This window comes from Fringilla coelebs (assembly GCF_963513975.1).
Source record: "Fringilla coelebs genome assembly, chromosome: 6".
Lineage (NCBI taxonomy): Eukaryota > Metazoa > Chordata > Aves > Passeriformes > Fringillidae > Fringilla > Fringilla coelebs.
In genome coordinates, this window is record NC_140034.1 from 58,854,509 (window position 1) to 58,878,395 (window position 23,887).

Consider the following 23,887-nt stretch of genomic DNA (forward strand, 5'->3'; position numbering starts at 1 on the left):
GGAGGTGTACAGGAGTCCATTCTGAGAAGCTTTGAAATTCAGTTCTGCTTACTTTTGCCTGCTTCCTTTCAAATTCTTTTTAAAGTAGTTTGTGATAAGGAGTAAATGCTTAGCTCTGCAGAACTTTCTGCCAAAGTCATTCCTCTTTCTAGTAGTCTGTTTTCAGCTAGTAGCTATTGGCAGTTCTTTCTGGAAACTACAGCTCAAATATTTGTGCAGATAAGTTATGGCACAAAAATCTTTTAGGTGTTAATTTGTTTGGCTTGAAAGTCTAAATTATGGAATTAGATCATAAACACATTTTAAAAAACTGTGAAATGTTTTAAAATTGTCCTCTGTGTTTGCTCACAAAATACATGCAAGACTGCTGTTTGCTTAAAGCTTTGGGTATGTGTTTTTCTCCCTGCCAGGAATTCCTACAAACCACAGCAAACCCACCAGTTTCTCCCTGAGGGTGGATAATGCAGTCCCACTGGTGACCCAAGCCCACGCAATTCAGCCGCTACAGATTCGAGCAGGAATCCTTTCTCAGGTTGGCTTTCTTTAAAGCAAAACTCTGACTTATTTAATTAGTGAATGTTTTGAACTGCAGAGTTCTGTTGCAGTCCCTCTCCTGGTCTGTACTGAGCTCCAAGCAGCAAGTGTAGCTTCTGTGCCATAAAACCTCTGTGCTCCCCAGCAGGCATGGTCCAACCAGACGCAGCAGATCCTGGTTCCTGCGTGGCAGCAGGTAGCGCCAGTGGCAGCTCCAGCCACATCTCTGCCCTCTGATCCTGTGGCTGGCCCACAGAGGCTTGGAGACTGGGGGTGAGTCCTGCTTTTGTGCCACACCTCAGTGGCTGGGATTTAACAGGAATGGGAATGCTGGTGAGAACGACCTGCAGTATAAACCTGCCTTTCCTTTTCCTCAGGAAGATGATTACCCAGGGCACCCACTACAGCTCAATGATACCGCAGCCTCTTTTAACACATCAGATAACCTTGTCTGCCCCTCAGCCAATTAGTGTGGGCATTGCACATGTTGTCTGGCCTCAGCCTGCAGCTACCAAGAGGAACAAACTGTGCCAGAACAGGTCAGTAGAATGTTTCTAAGACAGAACATTCAAAGACTGTGTATCACCAGCTGGGGTCTGTGTACAAATCACAAACAGGATGGGACTGCTGGGAACGTGCCTTGAGCTGTTGTATTTTCCAGCATCACTCTCATTACGTGGTTATGACAACGGGAAGGTGCCAGCAGCTCACCTCCCAGGCAGCAGATCAAGAACTTAGTGTTACAACTCACTTTAAAAGTTTTCTGACCAATCACACAAAGAAGTAGCACATTGGCAGTAGCTCCATCCAGCCACTCTAAGCACATGTACCTTCGGTTAAACAATGATTGCTTATTTCCAATACAATCCCTGCTTGTGAGCCTTAAAACACAATGCACAGAGCTCCAGTATTGAGCTTAGAACTTCCCAATATCTCACTAGATAAACTTTTCTACAGCTTAGGGAGTTCTTCTAGACCAGATTAATACACAGACCATTGTTCTATTGTCCTTGCTTTTCTACCTTTAAATAATTTTTCTGCTGACCTAATTCGTGGCTACTGCTTAGCTCTAATCACAGTTCTGCTGACTCTGAGGCCTGCCTTTTGCAGCTTTCCCAAAACTCTCTGATTTTATGGATTTCACACCTGTTATTGCTGTTTTGTGGGCAAGGGAACAACTTGTAGAAGTGCCATCTTTGTTGGACACAATTCCTCTTGGTCTTTTGGGAAAATGTGTCCTTTCTCTTTAAGTTAATGTGGTGGTAGACTAGATGGAACAATACTTGCAATGCTAATTAGTTTTAATTATTTTGAGTTGTATGTGCCTATCATGGTAGAATGTTGTGGGAAGGTATAAGAATGTCTTGAGGTAGCTCTAATGAGATATTCCTAAGTTTACATGAAGGAGGATATATCAGGTTTAGACAACTAAAAATAAAGAGAGGCTGTATAACAGGGTTGCTGTGTGCCTTGCAGTCACCTTTCACTGATAGCCAAAAATACTTCAGCTGCTTGCTGAAGAAATGATGCCCCAGTGCCATGCAGAGTAGTGGCAAAGGCGTGGGATGCTCCATGAGGGGTAAAGTGTGTGGGTTATGTGGGCAGTGTCAGCAGTCCTGTATTAAGCAAGGAGTTCATCTGGAGGCTACCAGCATTTCTTTTCAAGGAGAATCCTTGCAGGAAATTTGGCTGGATTTTATTTGCTTGTTTTTCACCCAAATGGGGTTTTCATTTGTTTTTACCTTTATAAGAATGTGGGATTTTCAGTATATTGTATTCAGTGTTGATGTCTTTGATATTACATACTTGGTATCTTTTTTTGTCTGAAACCGTCCATGCCAGGTACTTTTGCCTGTGTTTACTGTTTTGTGTTTTTCTAAATTGGTGGTTTAGCCTACATTGCCTGCTTTTTTTTCTAAATTGGTGATATAGCCTACATTGCCTGCTTTGGTTTTGTTGAAAACAGCCCAGCTTTCACAGGCTGAGATTCACTAAATGCCAAATTGTTGTTGTTTCCTCCTCAGGAGCAACATGCTACAAAACACGAATATCCAAAATTCAGCCTTCATCTCTCCAAAGATCCTCAACCTGAAGGCTGTCAAGAGAATAAGTTGTATAGAAGCACAGGACAATCTCAACTCAGAGGGGCAGGAGGCCTCTCTCAGGCTGGCCCCTGAGCCCCCTGTCCCCAGCAGCCCCCGCCAGGCCCTGTTCCTGGCCAGCTCCCCCAGCCCCGTCAGCGTCATCACCATCAGCAGTGACACCGACGAGGACGACGTGGCACGGACGCACTCGCTGAGGGAGTGAGCATCTGCCTTGGGTTTTGTTAGGCTTGACTTAAATACAGCTGTCTCAGCCATTTAGCTGTTCTGTTTTTCACATTCTGTGCTGCTTTGGTGTGAGGGTCTGGGCTTCACAGGAGGGGATGGTGAGCTCTGTGCACAGAGCAGGGAGACAAAACAATTCCTGCTCCAGCTGGGCACCAAGGACAAATGATGCCAATGTCAGCCCCAGAGCACAAACCCCGTGGGCTGCAGAGAGAAAAACAAGCAGGGTGGGACTGCCTGGGCTAAAGCTGGGATGGGACAATGAACTGCAAGGTGCAAATGGAGCAGAACTGATCCCAGGGAGAGAGCCCGGGAGTGCTCGTGCATTTTGGGGCCATTTTGGTTCATCTTGGGTGCAGCCCTGGCTGGGCTCTGGTGCTGCCCAAGGTGGGTCCACGGAGGAAATCCTGGGAATAAATCCCTGCTTTATTCTTTGGCTCTGCCCAGCCTCTGCTCTAGGGCAGCCTTCTCAAAGCATCATTAGCACTGATTCCTTCAGCTTTAGATTTCATATTTTCCAGATTTTGTTCTGCTTTAGTATGTAACTCTGAACTTCATATCAAGTGTTAGCAAGTTCTCTTCACAGCCTAGTTAGACAAAACAATCCTTTCCCAGCCCAAGGACACCACTGCAGCTTCAGGCCCAAAAAGTGTAAAACAGCAGCGAATTGAGGAGGGGAATGGGAGGATGGGAATTATCCAATTAGAGCTTCATAACCTGAAGCTGTAATTGGACAATTAACCCCAATATGTAAAAGGACCAAAACTTACAAAGAGTGTGAAAACTTGTGCCTTGGAGTCCATCTTGGGTCCATCTTGCTTGTTGCCCTGGCCAGGCTCTTGTACTGCCCAAGGTGTATATCCCTTGAAGGCGTTTTAATAAATCCCTGCTTTATTCTTTAACTCTCTCTGGCCTCTGTTCCAGGTAGCCTCTCTAGGCATCAGCACCGCTAATGAATCTGAGTTAAAAAAGGACAAAGATTTTGCTCCTAATCAAGTTTCAGCAGAAAGTTCTCTGTAGCACTCTGTTTTTGAAAGATTTTTTGGCTGTGTTGTTCCCTATCTCATTAATTTGTGTGTGTTATGCCTTTTCAAACCATAGTTTTTTTAGGGCTTTTTTCAGAATGCCATGCCCTATTTATTTGTTGAAGAACAATACTCTTGCTGTATATACTCCATCTTACCATTCTAGCAGTAGCACCCAGTAGATTACGTACCTGTGGGTAGAAAATACTTCTCTAACAGTGTGAAAAGGTAAACCTTTGGGTGCAAAAGCAGGTGCTGGGTATTGTCCCCCCATTGAGTTTTCTTTCTCAGAGCCATCACAGAAGCATGCAAGGCTTAAAAGTTTAATGTTTGTTTGATTTCATCCTTACTTGTAATAATTCTGAGCTGGAGGAACGTGTATTTTAAATCTAAGCTTTGTCAAAAGTTTCAAGGCTCTGAACGGCTGTAGTAGAACATTTTAATCTACTTGTTTTAGTATTGATTCAGTAAAATATTATCCATTTAGTAGGTTTCAAAAAAGAATGCTGTAAAGGTTTAAAACCTGGTTTGGATATAAAAGAGACAAGGAATTGGATGTTAGTTTACATTTAAGGGGTCTTTTGTAATGATGGGCCCTTTTTTATTGCACAGCTGCACTTAGGTGAGTGGTGAATGTGTGTTTGCTGACTGTGTTTCTGTGTGCAGGTGTAAGGGGAGCCTGGAGTGTGAAGCCTGCCAGAACACCCTGAACATGGACCGCGTGTGCTCCCTGAGCAGCCCCGACAGCACGCTCAGCACCAGCTCCTCGGAGCACTCCAGCCCCTCTCCTTGCAAGAGATCCAACAGGTGAAAACTCAGCCTCCTAGCAGCAAAAAGAAAGATCTTGGTATACAGCAGGCCCAGCTGATACTAAAAAATGCACAAGTTTTGTTGTGTTGCCAGCTGGTGAGGGTAAATGATCTGTTTAAAAATTGGCCTGCAGTTGCACAGCACAGACTGCTCTGTTCTTGTTCCTAAAAGATCTGTCTTGCTGCAGTGGAGGCTTTCAGAATACTGAATGAATGGTGCTCACACAGAAAATATAAACGTGTTGCCAGTCACTTCCTTTGGAATAAAAATCTTCTAGAGTTGCAGGATTAAATAAGCCTAAGTAGTATGTTACAGATTTGGTCACCGTGTATTTTTTAATTTTTGCAGCCTCTGGTTTTCCCATTGTTGGTTTTCCCATTGTGTATCTTGTAATCTTTAATGAAATTGATGCCTTTTTTTCTCCTACTAAAAGTAAGGCTCACTTATGTGAACTTGTTGCTGTGAAGAGCTTTTAAATGTTTTTATCTTCACTGCCTCATGTCTGGCTTGAGCCTTCAGCAGTTTCATGGTGCAAAATGAATTCTAATTAAGGTCCTAACGAAAAAAGTTTGTTTAGAATAATTAAAGATTCTATCGAAGCATGTATTGACAAGGAGGTGGAACTCTGAGCTTACATCAGGTAGTCTTACTTAGTTGGTAATTAACACTGTCAGTCCTTTGATATTCTTTATTATCAAAACATTCAAAAATTTAGGTAAGTTTTTATAAAGACCTATTTGATTTTAGGGTATTTTCTTTGAATTGTACGGAGCTGACCTGTAATTTAATTCCCCTTGCTAATTCAACTTAGTCAATAGCAGAGGAGTCTGTTGGATTCTGGTTTCAGTAGCATTCCACTTAATATTAAGTCATATAATTAGTAACTCTAATCAAAAGTTAATGATATAGAATTGCTCAGTAGTTGTCACGTTATCACTGTTTGTAACTTGAAAAGACTACTCAGAATTACCTGATTCACTTGGTTAAATCTTCAGACTTTTGTGCTGGCCCTCATAGTGAGTGTCAAAGTACTTTTCACAAAAAGTAGTTTTCATAAGTGGGTTTTTTTTTGGTGATGTCCTGTTTTAAACAACATGCAATAAGCACATGTTGCATGAGCTGTAAAAGCACTAAAGGACTTCACCATGCATTTAAGCATTAATGAATTTACTGCTGTTTCTTGTATGCTTAAAGTTAATCATGTATTCCATCAATTTTTAATATAAAGACATTATCTCTTTTTTTGAGCCTTGCAGTATGTGGGTAGGATGAGTTTGAATGTGTTACAATTACAATGCATCCTTGTAATTACAATGCATCATTTTTATCCACCTTTGAGCAATTTCACTTTAAATTATAGTAATTTCACTAGAAATTTAATGTGTTAATTTAAGAAAATGCACCTCTATCATGAAAATCTCTTTGCTTCATTGCAATACTTTTATCTTTTGACAGCATGTCAGATGATGAACAGGAGAGTGGATGTGACACAGTGGATGGTTCCCCAAGCTCAGACTCCTCAGGACACGACAGCCCCTTTGTGGAAAATGGCTTTGTAGACAATAACAATAAAAATAAGGAAGCAAGAGCCTCAGTTAACCCTGAAACCAAATCAACTGTTTGCACAGTAGTGGTACCACCCATGAGACTTGAAAACAGGTTACATCTTGAAGAACAGATGGTGAATACAGGTGAGTTTGTTCAGGTGTTTTTCTATGCCAGTAGGTAAGAATAGAAGTTTCAGTATTTCTTCAATATATTTATTCTCTCTCTCTCTCTCTCCATATATATATATATGAAGATTTTGATCTACTCGTACAACTGCTAATCTGTAGTAACCACTCCTAAACAGTGCTAGGGTTTGACTTTAATTGGTGCATTGTATTATTATTTCTCTCTGCATGCTTAAGCAAATGAAGCCTTGTCTAACTTGCCAGAAGAGAATACTGACAACAAAAGCATAACATTGTTTATTTCTTCCTTGGAAGATGCTCCGTGCCAGCCTCTGAGAAAGGGTCGGTCTGTCCTGGGGAGAATAAACCAGTCTTGTGTGGTGGGGACCCGTCAGCAGAAACTGACATCAGCATTCCATCAGCACCATGGAAACTTCAGTCAGGTATGTGCACTCACACACAGCAAGCCCCAAACACTCAAGGAGTTGAGTTCCCAACTGAACGCTCACAGTTTCAGTTGCTGTCTGTGGCAGCTGCAGGTTTTCAGCAGCTCGATTAAAGAAGTGTTCAGATCTTGAAAAGTAGATTTGAACTTACTGGGCAAGTCATAAGTATCTTTCATTTTGGGTGATTTTCTTAACACAGCTGAGTCTATTAAAAAAAATAACAGAAGAGCCACAGTGGGAAAATTGTCAATGCTTGCGCAATATCAAAACACGAGACAAAAAGAAAAACATGTTAGCATTTATTATTCCTACATCCAAATGCTAAAATACTCATAGTGTCAGTTAAAATCTGCAGCTGTATGTCAGTGTTGTTCTGTCAGTAGTGTGCATGAAAATCTTTTAGTTTGAGTATCCAGAGGTGAGGTAGAGCTCAGCAAACCCAGCTATTTCTTACCTTTGCTGCCAGGTAATGAAGCTGGAGGGGGGATGAGACTGTGATTGTAGTTCCATCCATTGTTAGAAGATACCTAAAGCTAATTTAAAAGTTACTTTTATCATTGCCCAACAACACAGCAAACGTGTCTGCTGTGGCTGAGGACTGAAGTTGACACGTGACATCAAGCTTAAGCCCCTTTTAATTAATTATCTTGGAGCTGTAGCTGCATTGAGCTTTTGGCTAGATAGCTGGAGGTGCATTAATGTTAGAGCAGTACCTGTTTGTGTGAGTCTTGCAGAGAAACTGTGAATATTGTCAGTTAAATGCTAAATGAAAGCATGCTATATGTAGATAAGAGGATTTAGCAATAATGAGTTCAATAGTTTAGATTGAAAGAAACATTTGGGTGGGTGACATAGTCTCCCCTTCTGCATGATTATGCAAAAGGATTGGTTTAATTAATTCTAAGCAAACCTTAATATGATCAGCATGGTATTAATTTTTAATCTCTTCAGTGTCTGCAGCTCCTCAGCCTCTTGGCAGAAAGCGTAGAACATTATTTTCATTACAAAAATTTATGCTGATCCTTCCTTCTTTGGTAGATGCCCTGTGTAGTTTGAAGTCTGCATCATTTAATGGGAGTAATTGATTTTTAGTCTTTTCTCTTTATAACTGTTAATGATTACCACATCTTCCTGTGATCATAGACCTAGACTTCTGTTTGCCTAGTTGTCTCAGATATTTTTCAATCCGTTTATTATTTTTCCTGCTCTCCTCTAAAATTTCTCTCCTATTTGTCCTCTTTGTGCCTCATTATGGTGCCCAAACTGAATGCAGCACTTCCAATTGATGCCAAGCCAGTGCTGAGTAGAGTGGAATAAGCACCTTGCTCATGTGATACATGGTATTTCTGTTAAAACAGCCCAGCATGGCATTTTATCCTTTTTTTTTTCCCTTTGCAAGAGCATTAAAATAACTTGTGTTCTGTTTTCCATCTCTTATTGTCTGTGCTGCTGCCTAAATAGCTAACGTATCTTTTTTTTGTTCTGTCGAAGCATTTGATAATCCCTGTCTCTATATTCCTCCCGATTTTAAGTTGACTAGTTTTAGTGCATTCTCCTCCATTTTTCCCCTCTCTGTGCTCCAGGGATCTCTAAGCCCTGCCCGTTTCTCTCTGTTTGTGTGTCTTTGGCCAGGTCCAGCACTTCTCCTCGGGGCCGCAGGAGTGGAACAACGGCAACTTCGCCCCGCGCCGCCAGCAGCAGCAGCAGCAGCAGCAGCCTTTCCTGGTGGGCACCGTGGCCGGCCACGCGTTCTCCCTGCCCCAGGGCAGCCCCAGCCACCTGCCAGGCAGCTCCCACCTGGGCGGGCAGCCCGCCTTGCTGCCCTACGCCTCGCCGGCGCCCGTGGCGCACCTGCTGGCCTCGCCCTGCGCCTCCCGAGCGCTGCTGCAGCACCCGGCCTACGGGCTGAGCCACCCCGGCGGCGGCGGCGTGGTGCACCAGGTGCCCGTGGGCATCAACCCCCGCCTGCTGCCTTCCCCCGGCGTGCAGCAGACTCAGTACAAAGCCCTCTTCCCGCCCCACTCGTACGTGGCCGCCTCGCCCGCCGCCTACGCCGCCTTCCCGCTGAGCCCCACCAAGCTCAGCCAGTACCCGTTCATGTGAGAGCTCGCCCCGTGCTCGGGAGGTGGCACGGAGAAGAAACATGGTGTTTGTTACGAATTAGCCATGGCACAACAGGAAAATTATTTTTTTGAATCATGTAGACTTGGGTGCAATTTAAACAACTCTGAGCTTTAAAAAAAAAAAAAAAAACAAACTCACTTTTAATGTGTTTTGCACATTTGGTATAACTTGTCTTTGGTCATGTTATCTTCTTATTTAGTAACTTTAGACAGGTGACTTATGGGAGCAGAAATCTGGTTTTGCTCCTGCTATTTTTTATAAAATTGCCTTCTAACTAGTGCAAGACACGTCTACATTTGGGAAGCCATTCAGTGTACAGAACTAGAGCAACAGATGCACATGTGTCAGCAGTACGGAGTAGAAGTAACTCGTTTGTGTTGCGTATCTTGGTGTTTAAATGTTGAGTCACTTATCTAAAAGTTGAGCTGTTGTTCTTCACATTGCATGTGTCTTTTTGCATGGGCAAAGAAAAGGCCTAAACATTGCTCTTAAATGTTGTTGTCCTAATAATCTCAGCTGCATTGTAAACTGTTCCCACACATAGTGCCTTAAATATTTGAGGTTGTTAATGTTATTACTTATATATAAATGTTGAGGACTGCAGCACTTAAAAATTCAGATCTGCTGATTTTTGATAGCGTAATGCTCATTTTGGGTTTTGTGTGGTATTATTTTAGTATTTGGGTGTATTTTCCTGATTGAGAAGGCAGCATGTTTTGCTGTAGCTGAATTTTGCTGTCTTTTTTCCCCCCAGAATGATCTAGCTTCAAGACAGGACTTTAGTAGTGCTTAAGGAAAGTTGATTCAGTAGCTATTGAGTAGTGACACGCAAGACAGTATTTCATACTGGTAAATGGAACTGCAATACGACCTAAGTAGTTTATTTTCAAAGTGTTTGTCTAATTGGATATAATAAAATGTTTAGAGGTGAGGTAGGCATGACTGACTAGCTAATGAAAGGAGAAGCCAAGTGCTCATTGATCCATGATGTGGTTTCATCTTAGCTTGAGCAAACCATGCAGTATTTAATAACTAGTAGCAGAATATTTACTGTTGAAGCTTGAAAAAGATGTGAGTTCTTTGTGTGCAATCTTTCATTTATGCATGGGAGAGATTTTAGTCTTTTTACATGAATAGTATTTGTTTTAGCCTGTTGTGGGTGTTTGCTTATTTAATACATTCCGTCAGGGACGTAAATTACATGCTTTTTGCATTATTATTATTTTTTTTTCCTCTCCTTAGGAAGTGTGTCTTTTTGTTTTTTGTTTTGTTCAAATGAAGTTGCTTTTGCAGCACCAAAGACTTAATCATCCATTTCCTATAAAAGGTAGCTACTTTTTCATAGACCTCAAGTATACTGTAGTGTAGAGATGGGATTTATGGAAGGTATTAAGCTGAGGCTGTGTTTTAGCTTATGGGCAAGTAATAAATTGTATCATTTATCTTGAATGTATCATAGATAAGCTGCTATATAATGATTGCCACTTCAGATAGCTGTGAAATTAGGTGATTAACTAGTTCTTTCTTAGCCTTCTAATTTCTGTACAAGTCTAATTACATGAAATAGAAGCTGGGGTTTGGGTTTGGTTTATTTTTTTTTTTTTTAATTTTTATTTTGTTTTCATGTTTGAAGTGTCGTAACTACTATACTGTAAATGATGGAAGATGATTGCATATGTTTTTTTGGGGTGTGTTATTTGCATCAGTATTTTATCTCCATTAACTTTGAGCTCATCACTGCATATAAGTGGATGTATTAATGTAACTTAATTTTTTTATGTTTTCATATTGGCATTGTGTAGACACTTAAGAAGCTGCATCTTGCAGGCTTGACTTAACTTTTTTTAAAACAAAATCTGGAATACAATCCTTGCAATGTTGACTGGAATAAGAGTGCAAAGCATTTGAGTTTAACTCTGTCAATAAGCTAATAACTGGTAATCTTTTTCTTTACTCCACTAACACAAGCAGTGTTTTATTTAATGAATGTCTGAATGAAATAAATGTGCCTACATTTGATTTATTTTTTAAGTAATAACTAAAATACAACAGTATTAGAACAAAAAAAAAAAAAGAGAAAATACCAGCAGTACATTTTTAATCACACTGAAAATTAAGAAACCCAATTTTTCCCAAAACTGTCAATGTTTTTAGTAATCAACTCTATGCATTTTATACAAGTGTGTGTGTGTATGTAAAGCATACATTAGCAACTGGGAGTATCCTGATGAATTTGAAATCTTACCCTGTATATAAAGCCTAAACATGGGGAGTCAAATTGGATGTGTACCTTTACCCCTTCAAACTCCTGCTGTTTTCTGTTCACTCCCTTTTTTTGGTGCTCACTCCATTGCAGGCAATGGACACACCAAGAACCACCAATGCAAACAGAGCACACTGATTTTTGTATCCCGGTAACAAAAAACAAACAACAGCAACAAAAAAAACCCTTGCTTTTTCTTTTTTTCTTTTTTTTTTTTTTTCTGGGGCCACGGGGATCATCATGGGTCTGATGTATTTTCTGTACTTTCTTTTTACTGTGCTTGAGGTTTGGAGCTGACGTGCTTGTTAAATTGACACGGTTCTCTGCGTATCACCACAGCGTCCTGCCCTGTGCAGGGAAGGGTTGCTGGAAATGCTCCCCCAAATTTGATCTGCTGCTCTTTCTTTGTGTTGTAATCTTAGAAACGTCTGCATTTCAAAGAATGAAATATTTGGGATCCTGTCACAGCTTAAATTCAACACACCAGGTGACTTTCCCCCTTCCTCCCGCAATGTACTCTGAGAGAACAGACTCTTGTCACTGCAAGTGTCTGGGGCCCATCTGCAGGAAAAAAAAGCTCTCAGGGTGAGGGCCTTTTCTGTGAAAAAAGTCATCCTCTGAGAAGCATTTTTACACAGTACCGTTTTAATGCCTTTTTTAAATAAAACACTGCATGACTATGGAATTGCATATCTGCATATTACTTTAATTTGCAAGGTTTTATATGAATTTCCTGTGTTCAGTTTTTAACTTCAGGGTGTTTTATTGGTCAAGTATGCTACTGTATTAACTCCTTTTTTTTTTGTTTTTGTTTTAGTTTTTAAATTTTCTGTTTTTACTGCTAATTAACGTGGTTTGTGTTAAGTAAAAGTTAAATCACACTGCAAGCTGTAGGAAGACTTGTTCTAGAAACACCCAGTGATAGAGACTTGATTAATAAGGTTGACCTGTTACTGTTTAACAATTTGTAGACTTGTGGCTTTTTTTTTTGCTTTGGATTTCTCTGCTACACTAGTTGGCCATGTAGCAATTGCACTGTGCAATATTACAATATGAGGACTGGGAAAATTTTTTATGGATGTAATGTCTCTTACAGTTTGCGATAGTATTTCTTTCTAGTTCTCAGTGATTTAAATGTGACCAAGCCTTCTGTACTTTGTCACAAAAAGCGGGTTTTCCAGGTGACTATTTTGGTGAGTGTCAAAATAAGAATTTATGGTGTATTACTGTCAAGATTCACTTTGAATTAAAATATATATTGCAGCAGATGACTTCTGGTGGCTTTTATTTCATGTTGCTGTGTTACATGAAGGCAAAGATGATGAAAATTCACAGAGAGGGCTCTAAAATTCTGATGTGATCATTCAACTGAGCTTCTTTTTGAAGTTTTAAATTTTATTAGCTTTCAAGGCTTGCTTCAGAGGGTCTTGAGAAGCCATTTTCAGTGCAGCCACACCTGGAAGGCTCTTTGTTCTGGATGTCCCACTTTTACAGCCTCAGAGGAAGGTGATCTGGCCCAGATAGCAGCAGACACCTCGCCGCTGCTGAGCTTTGTGCCAAGCTGGTGGCAACTGCTGCTGGGCCAGCAGGGAGGTGCTCCTGCTGCCACAGATGGCCCCACATGGTCAGTGGCTCCAGATGGCCACCTGCTATGGACCAGACGTCCGTGGAAGGCACATCTGGCCTTGCTGTTGTCAGCCAAATGTGCTCACTCTGCCTGGTGGTTGGGTGGGGGGATGGTTTCCGTGCCTAGCTCTGCGTTTTAGGGTCAGTCAGAAATGGAATTGAAAAGACTGAAATGACAGTGCAGCGTATTTTTGATGTCAGAATAGTTCAGAGTTGACAGAAAGCTTTAAAGTGCTAAATGTAAGGATCAGATGAGATCCTGCTAAGATCTGATGAGGATCAGATCCTGCTGATGCAGATCTGTCACTGCACCTCAGTGCAGTTGGTCACAGTGTCTGCAAAGCTTTCCTGCAGCTGTGTGCCTCAGGTGATGTGTAAACACCTCTGTCCAAATTCTGCAGACACCTGTGGCTTCAAAAGCTGCTTCCTTTCCCTTTTTTACAGCTAGCCTTGTGTATTATTGATTTTTAAATGCATGTTGGTATCTGGATCCCACTTTTCCCATAGCAGATAGGGCCCCTGGATCGGTGCATTTCACACTCTCACTTCTGGCAACCTCTAACAAACAAGGAAAGGCAGCCTGAGCCTTTCAAAGGGAATTCTCTGCCTGTCAAGTCCTTTCTGTTAGTAATGATGTCCAACTGTCCCCAGTGTTCTTTCCCATCCTGTGAGCAGGCAGTTATGTGTAAGTCATCTTCCTTTTAACTGTCTTTAGGATGACAAACACTGCTTTAAAATTGGGTGTTTTCTCTGTCACTAAATGCAAAGTACAGGTTTGTACTGCAGTTAAGATGGCAAATTCATTCCAGGAAAACCCTCCTGAGTCAATGGGGTTGTCACATGAAGGACAAAGGGATTCAGTGAATGAGCCTGGCTTTTCAGCTGGGCAGATGATCAGTCTGGGAGACAAGAGAGAAGCTGCTGCTTGGTACAGCTCCCAAAGCAGCGCTGGTGCCTGTGGTGGAGTCACACTCAGCCCTGCAGCTCAGGAAGCTCCTGTAGGGGACTGAGGCAGCACAAGTGGAAGTTTTGGGAGGGTTGTGGGCAGTGCTCTCCCCACTAGAGAGCTGTACCTTCCCTACAGGCCTGTAAAGTTTAGCAGGTGCTGTCTGAGCAGCGCAGAGCTCTGGGAGCACCAGGGGAAGGCTGCAGCCCCTCCTGCCTCTCCCCACACTGACTCTGACTGTCCTGCTGTGCAGGAAGGCTCATTAAGGCATGGGGAAGGTGTGATGGTGATTAATGTTAATTGTATCTTCCTGCCTTCCACCTGTAGGAAGGAAGTCGCATTTTCCCTCTCAGGAGGGGAGGGTTTGTGCTCTAAGCAGCTTCAGATAATTCTACCTGCCCTTGTCCTGGGGAACAGCACTGAGTACGCTTTGTTAGAATAATAAAGCTTTATGCTGAGAGGATGATGTACACATTTGGATGGATTCTTCTCAGACCCTGAAATGGCACGTTGGGAGCATCTACAGCCTGTTGGTAGAGGTACCTGGAGGCTGGACTGCATTCTGTGCTTGTGTTTGGGGAGTAATATTTTCATGAAAATAAAAAATGCCAACTGTTCTGCTGCAAAGAGACACCATGGCCTGCCACCACCTTCACAGAGAAGTCACTGCCTGGCCACAGTCGCTTCTCAACCATGAAGGAAATGCTCATCTTATGGGTTCCCTCATAAAAAGAAGCAAGACTTGGGATGCTTGCAGTAGGTCTAGTCAAAGCAAGGCACTTTTGGATCTGGGAAAAAAAAAACCAACAACCCAACCCAAACAGGATTAGAAAAGTTAAATTTAGCAAGTAGCTAACCACAGTTGTTTGGTAAAACCCCAGTGATTTTTTCACTAGCTGTAAAAGATCCATTCCTCATTCTGGAAAATACACATTTTAAAAATCCTTTGAAATAACAACTCAATCTGCTACTTGTATTTTCTACATAACACATGCACGCACACACTGTAATGGAAAATTAAGAGAAAACCATAATGCTTGAGAGCAAGACTGAAAAAAGTGCTGTGAAAATTAGCTTATTGATGGCTCTATTACAAAGTCGAATTCTGTCAAAACCTAGAAAAATAGGAAAACGATGCAATGAGGTTTGTGCGGAGCTCCCTGAAGGTGCCAGCAGAGGGCCCCGCACTAAGCGTGCCGGCCCTGGATTAAGGAGGGTGATGAGCAAGCTCCATTTCACTATAATAATCATAAACTGCCATCTTTGCTCTGGATAATCGCTGGCAGTCATCAAGGGGAAGCTAATTTTGCACGGGATGAATTAGTGATTTGGGGGGAAAAGCAAAACGGTGGAAATGGGACAGCATAATTGCATTGGTGACACCGGGAGTGTGCTGAAGCAGTCAAATAAATGTGTAATTAGGGGTTGTCAGGGCTTTGGATGCTGCCAGCGGCTGGGTACCAGGGTGTCAAGCCGTGGCTGGCCCATGCTGAGGTTTGCTCCACCTCAAACCTGACTTCTAAGAATTTCTCAGCACGACAACTTCCAGCAGAGCAGAATTCCTGGGAGGCTGGGACAGCTTTCCTGCCTGTAAACAATGCCGCAGCCTTTCAGGATCAGCTCTCGGGGTCCTGGAGCGTGTTGTGCCCCAAACCCACCTTTGCACCGCTCCTCCTCCCACCATCACTGCCTGTTGCCCGCAGGCGCATGACCTGGGACTCAAAGAATTTATGGATGCAGTTCAGGAAAGAGACGATGCCAGAATAAAGAATTCACGCTGCTTCTGCTACAAACAGGACTTGGAGAAATCGCTAAATGGATTGCCCAGTGCTGGGTGTGACCTTGACCGAGGCAGCAGCTGGGGCTGACCCCTCTGCTGTCCAGAACACATCCCGTGCTCTTCGTGTTGACCTCCCGGTGTACCTTAAAGCAAAACAGAGAGGATCTTGGAGCTTCCCTTCGAGTCTGGGTGTCTGAGCCCCGTCCCAGCCAGGGAGGGAGTGATGGAGCGAGCACAGGAGAGGGGCGACCAGAGAAGACCTCTCCTGTGTTTTTTGCCCAGCGGCCGGCTGAGCACGTAGCTGCCACTTTGGTCACCTTCTGCGGTACCTTGGAGCTCCTTTATTCCCAGAGCTGCTTCTGCACTTGCAGAAATGCTGCCAGTGGTGCTCGGGCCGCTTTGCCGGGAGGAGGTGCTGGCTGCTGCCTGGGATAACGAGGGGCGTGCTTGGAGATGCGCCGGCCCGGCGACTCCCAGCTCGGGATATCATCCCACAGTGAGCACAGAGGCACTTTCGGCCCGGCCGCGTCGCAGCACCGCTGCGGGCGGGCGCACCTCCGTTCGCACCCAAAGGTGGTGCCGGGCACGATCGCTTCAGCACACGGCGGAGGCGACACATCCCCGAGAGCCGCTGCCGGCCCGCCCGTGCCCGGCGGGCGGGGACCGAGCCCTCCGCCCCCGCGGAGCTGACACATCCCCGAGAGCCGCTGCTGCCCCGGCCCCGGCGGAGCGCGGGGGGCGGCGGAGGGGTCCCCGCGGCCCCGGCAGCGCCGCCCCCGCTCCCGCCTCCCCGCGCTCGGAGGGCGGGGAGCGGGGCCGGCGCTGGCGGCGCCGAGAGCCCTTTGTGGGTGCAGCTCGGTTCCGCCCGCGCCGGAGCCCGAGGGGCCGAGCAGCCGCGGCCCCGCGGCGTGCGGGCAGAGCCGCGGGCGGCATGCGGGGCCCCCGCTCCGCCCCCTCCGCCGCCGCCCGCCTGCGGAGCCGCCGCTCCAGAGCCCGGCCGGCGATGGGCAGCGCTGCCCGCTGAGCGCGGCGGGGCCGTGCGAGGCGCGGGGATGCGGCGGGCGGCGGGCGGGCGGAGCGGGGCGCGCCCCGCGGGGCCCCGGGCGGCAGCGCCCGGCCCCGCGCCCCCGCGCAGCGCCCGGCCCGCGGGCGGCGGAGCGGGCCCGGCCGCCGCCGTCCTGCTGCTCCTGGCCCTCATCGCGGCCGGACTGCCGAGCGCCCGCGCCCAGCCGGGTAAGCAGCAGCGCGGGAGGAGCGCGGGAGTTGCGCGGGGCCGCCGAGCGGCATCACCTGCTGCGGCCGCGCCGGAGGGAGCCGCCGGCCCCAGCCGCTGCCGGAGGGACGCGGGGGAAGGCGAAGCGTGACCGGTGCCCGGCACCGCCGGCAGCAGCGGGGAGCGCCGGGCGCCGCTCTTTGTCTGCCGCATCCCTTTTTTAGCGAGCTGGCGGAACAGAGGCTCTCTGTGCGCGGGGGATGCTCGGGGTTTGTGCCTTTCCCCGAGACGGGCAGCGCTGCCGCCGCCCGCGGGCTGCCCGCCTGGCGCATTTCCTATGGGACGGGATAGTTGGGTTAGGTCTCGCTCCTTGCGGAGAAAGGCACGGACAGAGGCTTTTGTTAAAGCGGAGGATCGATTCTAGTGATTCTGTGTGCTGCGGGGAGGAGGGGAAGATAAGGAGGGGTTAGCGGAGGGCAAGCTGTGCTGAGATCTGAGCTAAAATCTCAAATGCAGCTGAAAGCTCCGACAATTTCTGGGTTATATTTTCCCCGTTTCCCTGGACTTTTCGAGCCGGGCAGTGTCCTGGGCTCTCCGGACTTCTGAGAGCAGTGGAGCTACTGGGTGACCTCAATGCAGAAATGGTTACTGTTGCTGGCAGTTATTGTATGTGCCAGATAGAGATGCCAAATATAATTCGAGCCTATGCTAAAAGAGGCTAAAATTGATACAGGGCTAGATTATTCCTATGGATTTAAGAAAGGACCAGGTATATGAGTCCACATTTTGAAGCTGTTAACACGAATGTTCGGTAATTGTATCCAATTGGTGTCAGTTTTACAGCCATAACATAATGAGGTTTGTCATCTGCAGGTTGTAGGTTGGTGGAACAGTGCCTCTTACTGCATTACTTGTGCTGGGCATGTAAATGCCACAGTCCGTTTTACCTCTGTGACACAAATGGACCCACGATCAGAGGCATGGCTAATTTTTTTACTTTTGCTTGTCAAATCGGTCTGGATTTCACAGGAACTCTCATACCACACCTGAGTTATGAGATGTGTTCCTTCCCTTGGAGGCAGCCAGGCTCTCAGAGCTCAGCTGCCAGAGCTGAGGTGTTTCTGACAATGCAACAAGACACCTCTCCACGCTCCAGGATGAGATTCAAGAGCAGGATGAAAAGTGTTAATAATTCTGTTTCTTCCTTTGTGGTCTGCATGTATTTATGGCACAGCCATGAGATCATTTGTAAGTGAAGAAATCCAATAGAGTTAAAAAGCTCTGTATTTGTAGGTATCTCATAGCCAACAGCTTGGAAAAGAGAAAAAGGGGTGAGAAGCAACCACCAAGCCAGAGTACATCATCACAGTGTACACAGCCCACACAGTGGAAAATACTGTCACTGATAGGCTTTGCCTGGGAATTTCAGATTATTGGCTGGTTACACTAAGATACTAAACATAATTTGTTGTACTTGATAGCTTTGAGCTTTACAGCTGAAATTGCAAATAAAACTTTACTACTCCCGTGCCGTGCTGATCACCGGATATGATTGCTGAGGTGCGTTAATTGGATGTCAATTAACCTTGAAAGCTCTGCCTTCCAGAGCACATGCAGTGCTGCCTCCCATTGAAGTCAGGAGCAGAACGTGGTAGAGCCAAATTTTCAGTCAAGAAAGTAATTTGTACCTAAGAATGTTTATAAAGAGCAGCCTAGGCCTGGATTTCTTTTAAGCAAATGTGCTTTTACTCATTTTGGTGATTCCTGCAGGAATGTGTGTGATTAATAGAGCTGATCTAGTGCCATGGAGTCCGAGTGGTGATACAGGATGCAGTAAACACTGGGAGCAGCACTTGTCATGCACCATTCCTACCACAGCTTCCTCCACTGGGCAATGTTTGCCTCTCTGGGTGAATTATATCTGTACAGATGCACACACTCGTGGATAAATGCTCCAGTCCTCTTTTGGGTTTGTGTGCAGCACGTGGCATTGCAGTGTGTGAAGACAAAGCAGGGAACCAGGAGCATGGAGGGGAAAACCTGTTTTACTCCGGTGCTGCTGCTTCAGAAGACAACCCAAAATTTTCCTGATCCCTGAGACCAATCACATTTCCTTAGACTTCATCAAAAATTGGACACAAAGGGCAACAATCTCCTCCTCGAGGAGAGATGCTGGCAGGATGAGCATTCAGTTTCTCGCTGTTGGGCTCAGAGAGATTGGTGGAAACAGGTTGGAAACAAGGTTACATTGCCCACCATAATCAGGATTACAGAATGCAAAAATTGGGTCAAACGGAACATAATCTGTCAAGAAAGAGAAAAGTAAAGCACCAGAAATGGAAGGAAGGAACCTGAGGGTTTGGGTTGACTCCTTCCATGCTCCAACCAGGTAGAACACCCTCGTGACCCAGAGGTGTGAGCTGTGGGCTGCCATTTTCCCTGGGAGAAGAAAAAGAAGGACACAGGTTGGAATGGCAGCTGTTGGGAGCTGATCTGGTGTTGGTGGAGCATCTCTCAGCCAGTCAGTACCTGTGTCACCAGGGTTTGGGGAAAGCAGAGGGAAAGGCACATTGTTCATGCTTGTGCTGCTCATGAGATTAATCAGCTGCTCTGAGGGACTGCCGTGGGGGGCCTGTGGAAATAAAGTTTTCAGAAACAATAAAACAAGCCTTTCACATTTTGAATCATCCTTTGTGCTTGCTCGTGGAGGCTGTTTGAACGATAAACTTGTCAGGGAAAGGTCCATTTCTCCCTGTGCTGGCTGAGCACCAGCACAGCGAGATCTCACCTTAATTAACAATGATTTCACAAACAATAAGGACACCTCCAGCGCCAGGGCTGCTTCTCACAGCTGGAGCTTTGATTGAACAACTCAGAGAGTGCTCTGTGCCAGCTGCTAAATTGCCAGTGCCACCTCCCACAGGCCACAGCTCCCGATGGATGGCAGCTCCCTGAGCCCTGACTCGGAGCTCTCAGCTCCTGAGGCTCCCCAAAAAGCAGCAGAACTGGGGCATGGGCTGGTGTTCTCACTGCTGCTGCAGGGGCACATGGGGCACGAGTCCTTCCCTGGCTCCAGCACTGTGGAAAGGGATGAGGACAGAGGAAAAGGATGAGGACATAGGAAAAGGATGAGGACACAGGAAAAGGATAAGGACATAGGAAAAGGATGAGGACAGAGGAAGAGGATGAGGACATAGGAAAAGGATGAGGACATAGGAAAAGGATGAGGACAGAGGAAAGGGATGAGGAGAGAGGAAAAGGATGAGGACAGAGGAAAATACTGAGGACAGAGGAAAAGGATAAGGACATAGGGAAAGGATGAGGACAGAGGAAAAGGATAAGGACATAGGGAAAGGATGAGGACAGAGGAAAAGGATAAGGACAGAGGAAGAGGATGAGGACATAGGAAAAGGATAAGGACATAGGAAAAGGATAAGGACATAGGAAAAGGATAAGGACATAGGAAGAGGATGAGGGCAGAGGAAAAGGATGAGGGCAGAGGAAAAGGATGAGGGCAGAGGAAAAGGATGAGGACAGAGGAAAAGGCACCCTGCATCTCCTGTGGTGGCTCTCCACAATTCCCAGTCCAGCATTTTGGAAGGTCAATAGTCTCAGGCTGGTCATGTTGCTCTTTCACTGTTGTGATCACCCTAAGAGAGCCAAGTGCATGCAGACACCTCGGGTGCCCTGTGGAGGAGCAGTGAAAAGTGCCACTTCTGCCTCATTTTAGTCAAATCATCATTCCAGCAGGCACATGCAGCAAGGGCTGAAAATGGGCTACCAGGGGCACTCAAGAAGGGGCTTCTGTGGCAGGATTTGAGGTTTTCATGGATGTGCTTGGCACAGACCCTCCAGCCATGAGTTACCTTCTCCCACTTCATTCCTGGGTCTGAGCTGATAATGGATAATCAGCTGACAGTAAATAACTCTATCCATATAGCTAGAGAATGCTCTAAATTCATATATACTGAAACCATCCTGATTATGCTGTTCTCCATAGATTAAGACAAGCAAGTAGCTCAGGGTAGATGGAGGGGGGGGGTCCATGTTTTTCCTGTGGGGAATGCTGACTGGCTGTTTATGGTAAAAGGACTTTTAAATCTTATTTTCTGACATGTTCACTCACCCAGGAGAGTGTTGCATCCTCCTAGTCTTCACTGGGCTGATTTTTTAAAACATTTCACACTTGCTTGAGGTCAGGCCAATGAACAAGGGGAAGGGGATTGTGAGTAATTTTCTGTTTATGGTATTTTCTTAGTCATGTGGGAAAGGTTGTTTCTGCTGCTGGTAAATACTGGTAATGTTTGCAGATGAATTTCATTCAATGTCCAAACATGTCAACATCTCATTAAAAAAGAAATGAGCATTTTGGTGGTTGTTGACTGTTCTTACTCCCTTCTGCTGAGTCCAGTGCATTCCTGGACTCAGCAGAGTAATTCCTGAACTGACCTGCCTTTTGCTGCTAAACCAGCAAGGTGGGATAGCACTGAGGGGCTTTGGACAGGGCATTCCTCAGCTCAAACAGCACACAGAAAAACTCCCAGTGAAGGCATTGAATGAGAAGTTAATAGATATTAATTAGATATCAATATAGAATATATAATTATATAATATATACATATAAAATTTTATGTACTATTATATAATGTATAATTAATATGAATAATATATTTAAATAATGATTACTTTTTGGAGGTATATGCAGCACGTGTAGCAAAATGTAACACACATATTTCTGCTTGGTCAAATCAGAAGAAATACTTTTCTGCATTCTGAGAGCAGGATGGAAGATGGAAAAACAAAAGAACATTCCAACAATAAAACCTCAGACTCATAAGACAGTGCCCTTTCCATGTTTTTTCCACCATGCATTGCTGTAGAATAAGAAACTCTCTAGAACACCTTGTCTGCCCTTTGATCACCTGTTAGCAGCCTTTTTAGGGAAATGCTCCAGCTGATTCCTCCTGACTCTGAATGGGAGGAGCAGGTGGGAGAAACGACAGCCAACTCAGTGCAAGGCTGTAAACACCCAGCCTGAGTCTGAGCCCCCAAATCTCAGGTGTTCTCCTCAGGTTTGGTGCATCAGCAGGGCAGCAGCTGCAGCTCTTCTTTTGAAATTCCTCATGTGTCTGCATTTCCCTCCTTATGGCTGGAAAGCCTCTCTGTGGGCTGTGGGTTGCTCTCCAGGAAAGCTTTTGTGCAGGGGACACCACTGGGGTGTGCTTGTCTCAAGGCTCCTGCAGATGGATGGATGGATGGGGATAAAAACCTTCCTGGAGGGAGCTGGTGTGAACTGCAATCCATCTGGAGCCCCAGGTAATAAAAAAAGCAGCAGAAGTGTGGAAGTATCCTGCAGCACTCTGCTGCCTGGGGATGTGATGCTCTCACTGCAGTGCCTTCAGCTGAGAAGATGTGGGAAGTCTTGAAGGAAATGGGTGCCCTGCATTTGAGAGGTATGGATTTTGTAATTTCAGCCTGGTGTCATTCCTAGCTGGGCCTACAGAAGATTGGTGCATAAATGCACATTGTTCATTGCTAAGAGACTGATTTTCAAGTGTTACCAAGACAAGGAAAAGGCTAAGCACTTAAATGCAAGGAAATCAAAATGTCAAAAAAACCCACCCCAGATTCCAAAGGAATGGGAAACAAAGATGTGTTGGTTTTCTTGTGCTGTTTCTTAAACAATGAAATAATTGACACCAGCAAAATATTCTGGCAACTGATGTAAAAATAGTAAGAAAAGAGTTGAAATATGGAAGTTTGTCTGAGGAAGCAGTTTCTTAGCAGATAGTTGTTCTTTATTTTGGAAATAATGAAAATGATTTCGCTTATGCCATGTTCTTCATCACTCAAGTTCTGAAAAACTCATTTAAAGGAAACCATTACAGACTTGATTTGTTACAGACTTCCTTTGTGTAGTTTTCTTTTAATCTGGTGAGTAGCTTTGGCAGCTGAATGTGTCAGTAGTGAAAAATGGGATTTTTGTAGGGGTCATGGCTAATCAGGACAGGTTTCTGTCATTGTCATTGATGAGGGGTCTTGAAGCTGAAATTTTTAGGGGTAGTTTTCAAAAATTATTGAAACTGATGGTTTTTTTGGTTTTATTTAGCATATTCTGGTCTGGCCTTCTAGAGTACTGTAACTTTAAAGTACTTCTGTGATCTTGTGGTCTTGGCTGAATGCTTTTAAGACTGCTACAGGTGTGATTGTTGTAGCTGTCCAGCCTTCTCTGACAGGTTTTGTCTGAATTTCCTGGTGCTCAACGGTGCTGAAAGTTTCAAACCCTGATGTGTGGTTTTCTTTGTTTATGTGGTTGGTTTTGTTGAGGTTTTTTTTTTTTTTTTAAAAAAAAAAAATCTGTTTGTTTGTTTCTTTTGCTGAGTGTAGCTGCTGAATTAGATACACATAAAAGTAGACTCCAAAAAAAAACCTGTCTGCTGCTGGCTGTCAGTCCAGAAACAGACAAGAGCTCTCAGAGTGGATACTTCAGGGGTGTTTTTAAAGCTGCAGCCTCCTGAATTCATCAGTGTATTTCCCTGTGCAAGATTTGGTATCTAAAATGTGTTTGTTGCTGTTTAAAAACAAATGTTTGACTTTGTTGGACTAAGAGAGCTTGACCTCTAAATTGTCTACAGGCAGTGTGATCTCTTGCTGAGTAAAACAAGTGGGAGTGTTGATTAGAGCTTTTATGAGGTGTTCTTTCTGCCTCTCCTGCTATTAAAAAAAAGCATTATTTTCTATGTGTACCTTTCTTCAGGCCACTGAAACACCACAAAAAGATCCTGAACTCCTGTCATGTAATTAACATGATGTTAGTGAGTTATTTTAAAAAGGAATTATAAAAGTTGAATCAAGGCTGCTTCTATAGTGGTGCCCATTGGTCTGATTATTCATCTCTGCTTCCAAGACTTACTCTTTTTTTTTTTTTTTTTTTTTGGAACAAGTTTACTCTGCAGACTTTGTAATTGAGGGAAGCAAGATAAATGACCCTGCAGCCCAGGTGCTTCTCCTTCTGGAGGCTGCTCAGCAGCCACAGCCCTCCATCACAGCTGCCCCCACAGACAAAATTGGTCTCCAGACCTTGTTTCCAGATGTGTGGTCGGGTGCTTGGCTGCATCTG

General features: G+C 44.8%; 2 protein-coding genes across 5 annotated transcripts in view; both read left to right on the plus strand.

Annotated features, from left to right (window-relative positions):
- Positions 1-12,462, plus strand: part of HIPK3 (homeodomain interacting protein kinase 3) — a 69,386-nt gene extending 56,924 nt beyond the window's left edge. For 3 of the 4 annotated variants that reach the window (XM_084207418.1, XM_084207417.1, XM_084207419.1), the window contains 8 exons: positions 411-532; positions 680-807; positions 912-1,073; positions 2,559-2,837; positions 4,553-4,693; positions 6,152-6,387; positions 6,685-6,812; positions 8,448-12,462. In XM_084207418.1, the coding sequence (XP_084063544.1) occupies positions 411-532; positions 680-807; positions 912-1,073; positions 2,559-2,837; positions 4,553-4,693; positions 6,152-6,387; positions 6,685-6,812; positions 8,448-8,918 (1,667 nt within the window). In that variant the 3' untranslated portion in view covers positions 8,919-12,462. The remainder of the gene's footprint in view (positions 1-410; positions 533-679; positions 808-911; positions 1,074-2,558; positions 2,838-4,552; positions 4,694-6,151; positions 6,388-6,684; positions 6,813-8,447) is intronic. The other variant, XM_084207420.1, reaches the window with a different exon arrangement.
- A 4,144-nt stretch (positions 12,463-16,606) lies between these two features.
- Positions 16,607-23,887, plus strand: part of KIAA1549L (KIAA1549 like) — a gene marked incomplete at both ends in the record, with an annotated part of 123,073 nt that continues 115,792 nt past the window's right edge. The window contains one exon of the mRNA XM_084208754.1: positions 16,607-16,787. Within this exon, the coding sequence (XP_084064880.1) occupies positions 16,607-16,787 (181 nt within the window). The remainder of the gene's footprint in view (positions 16,788-23,887) is intronic.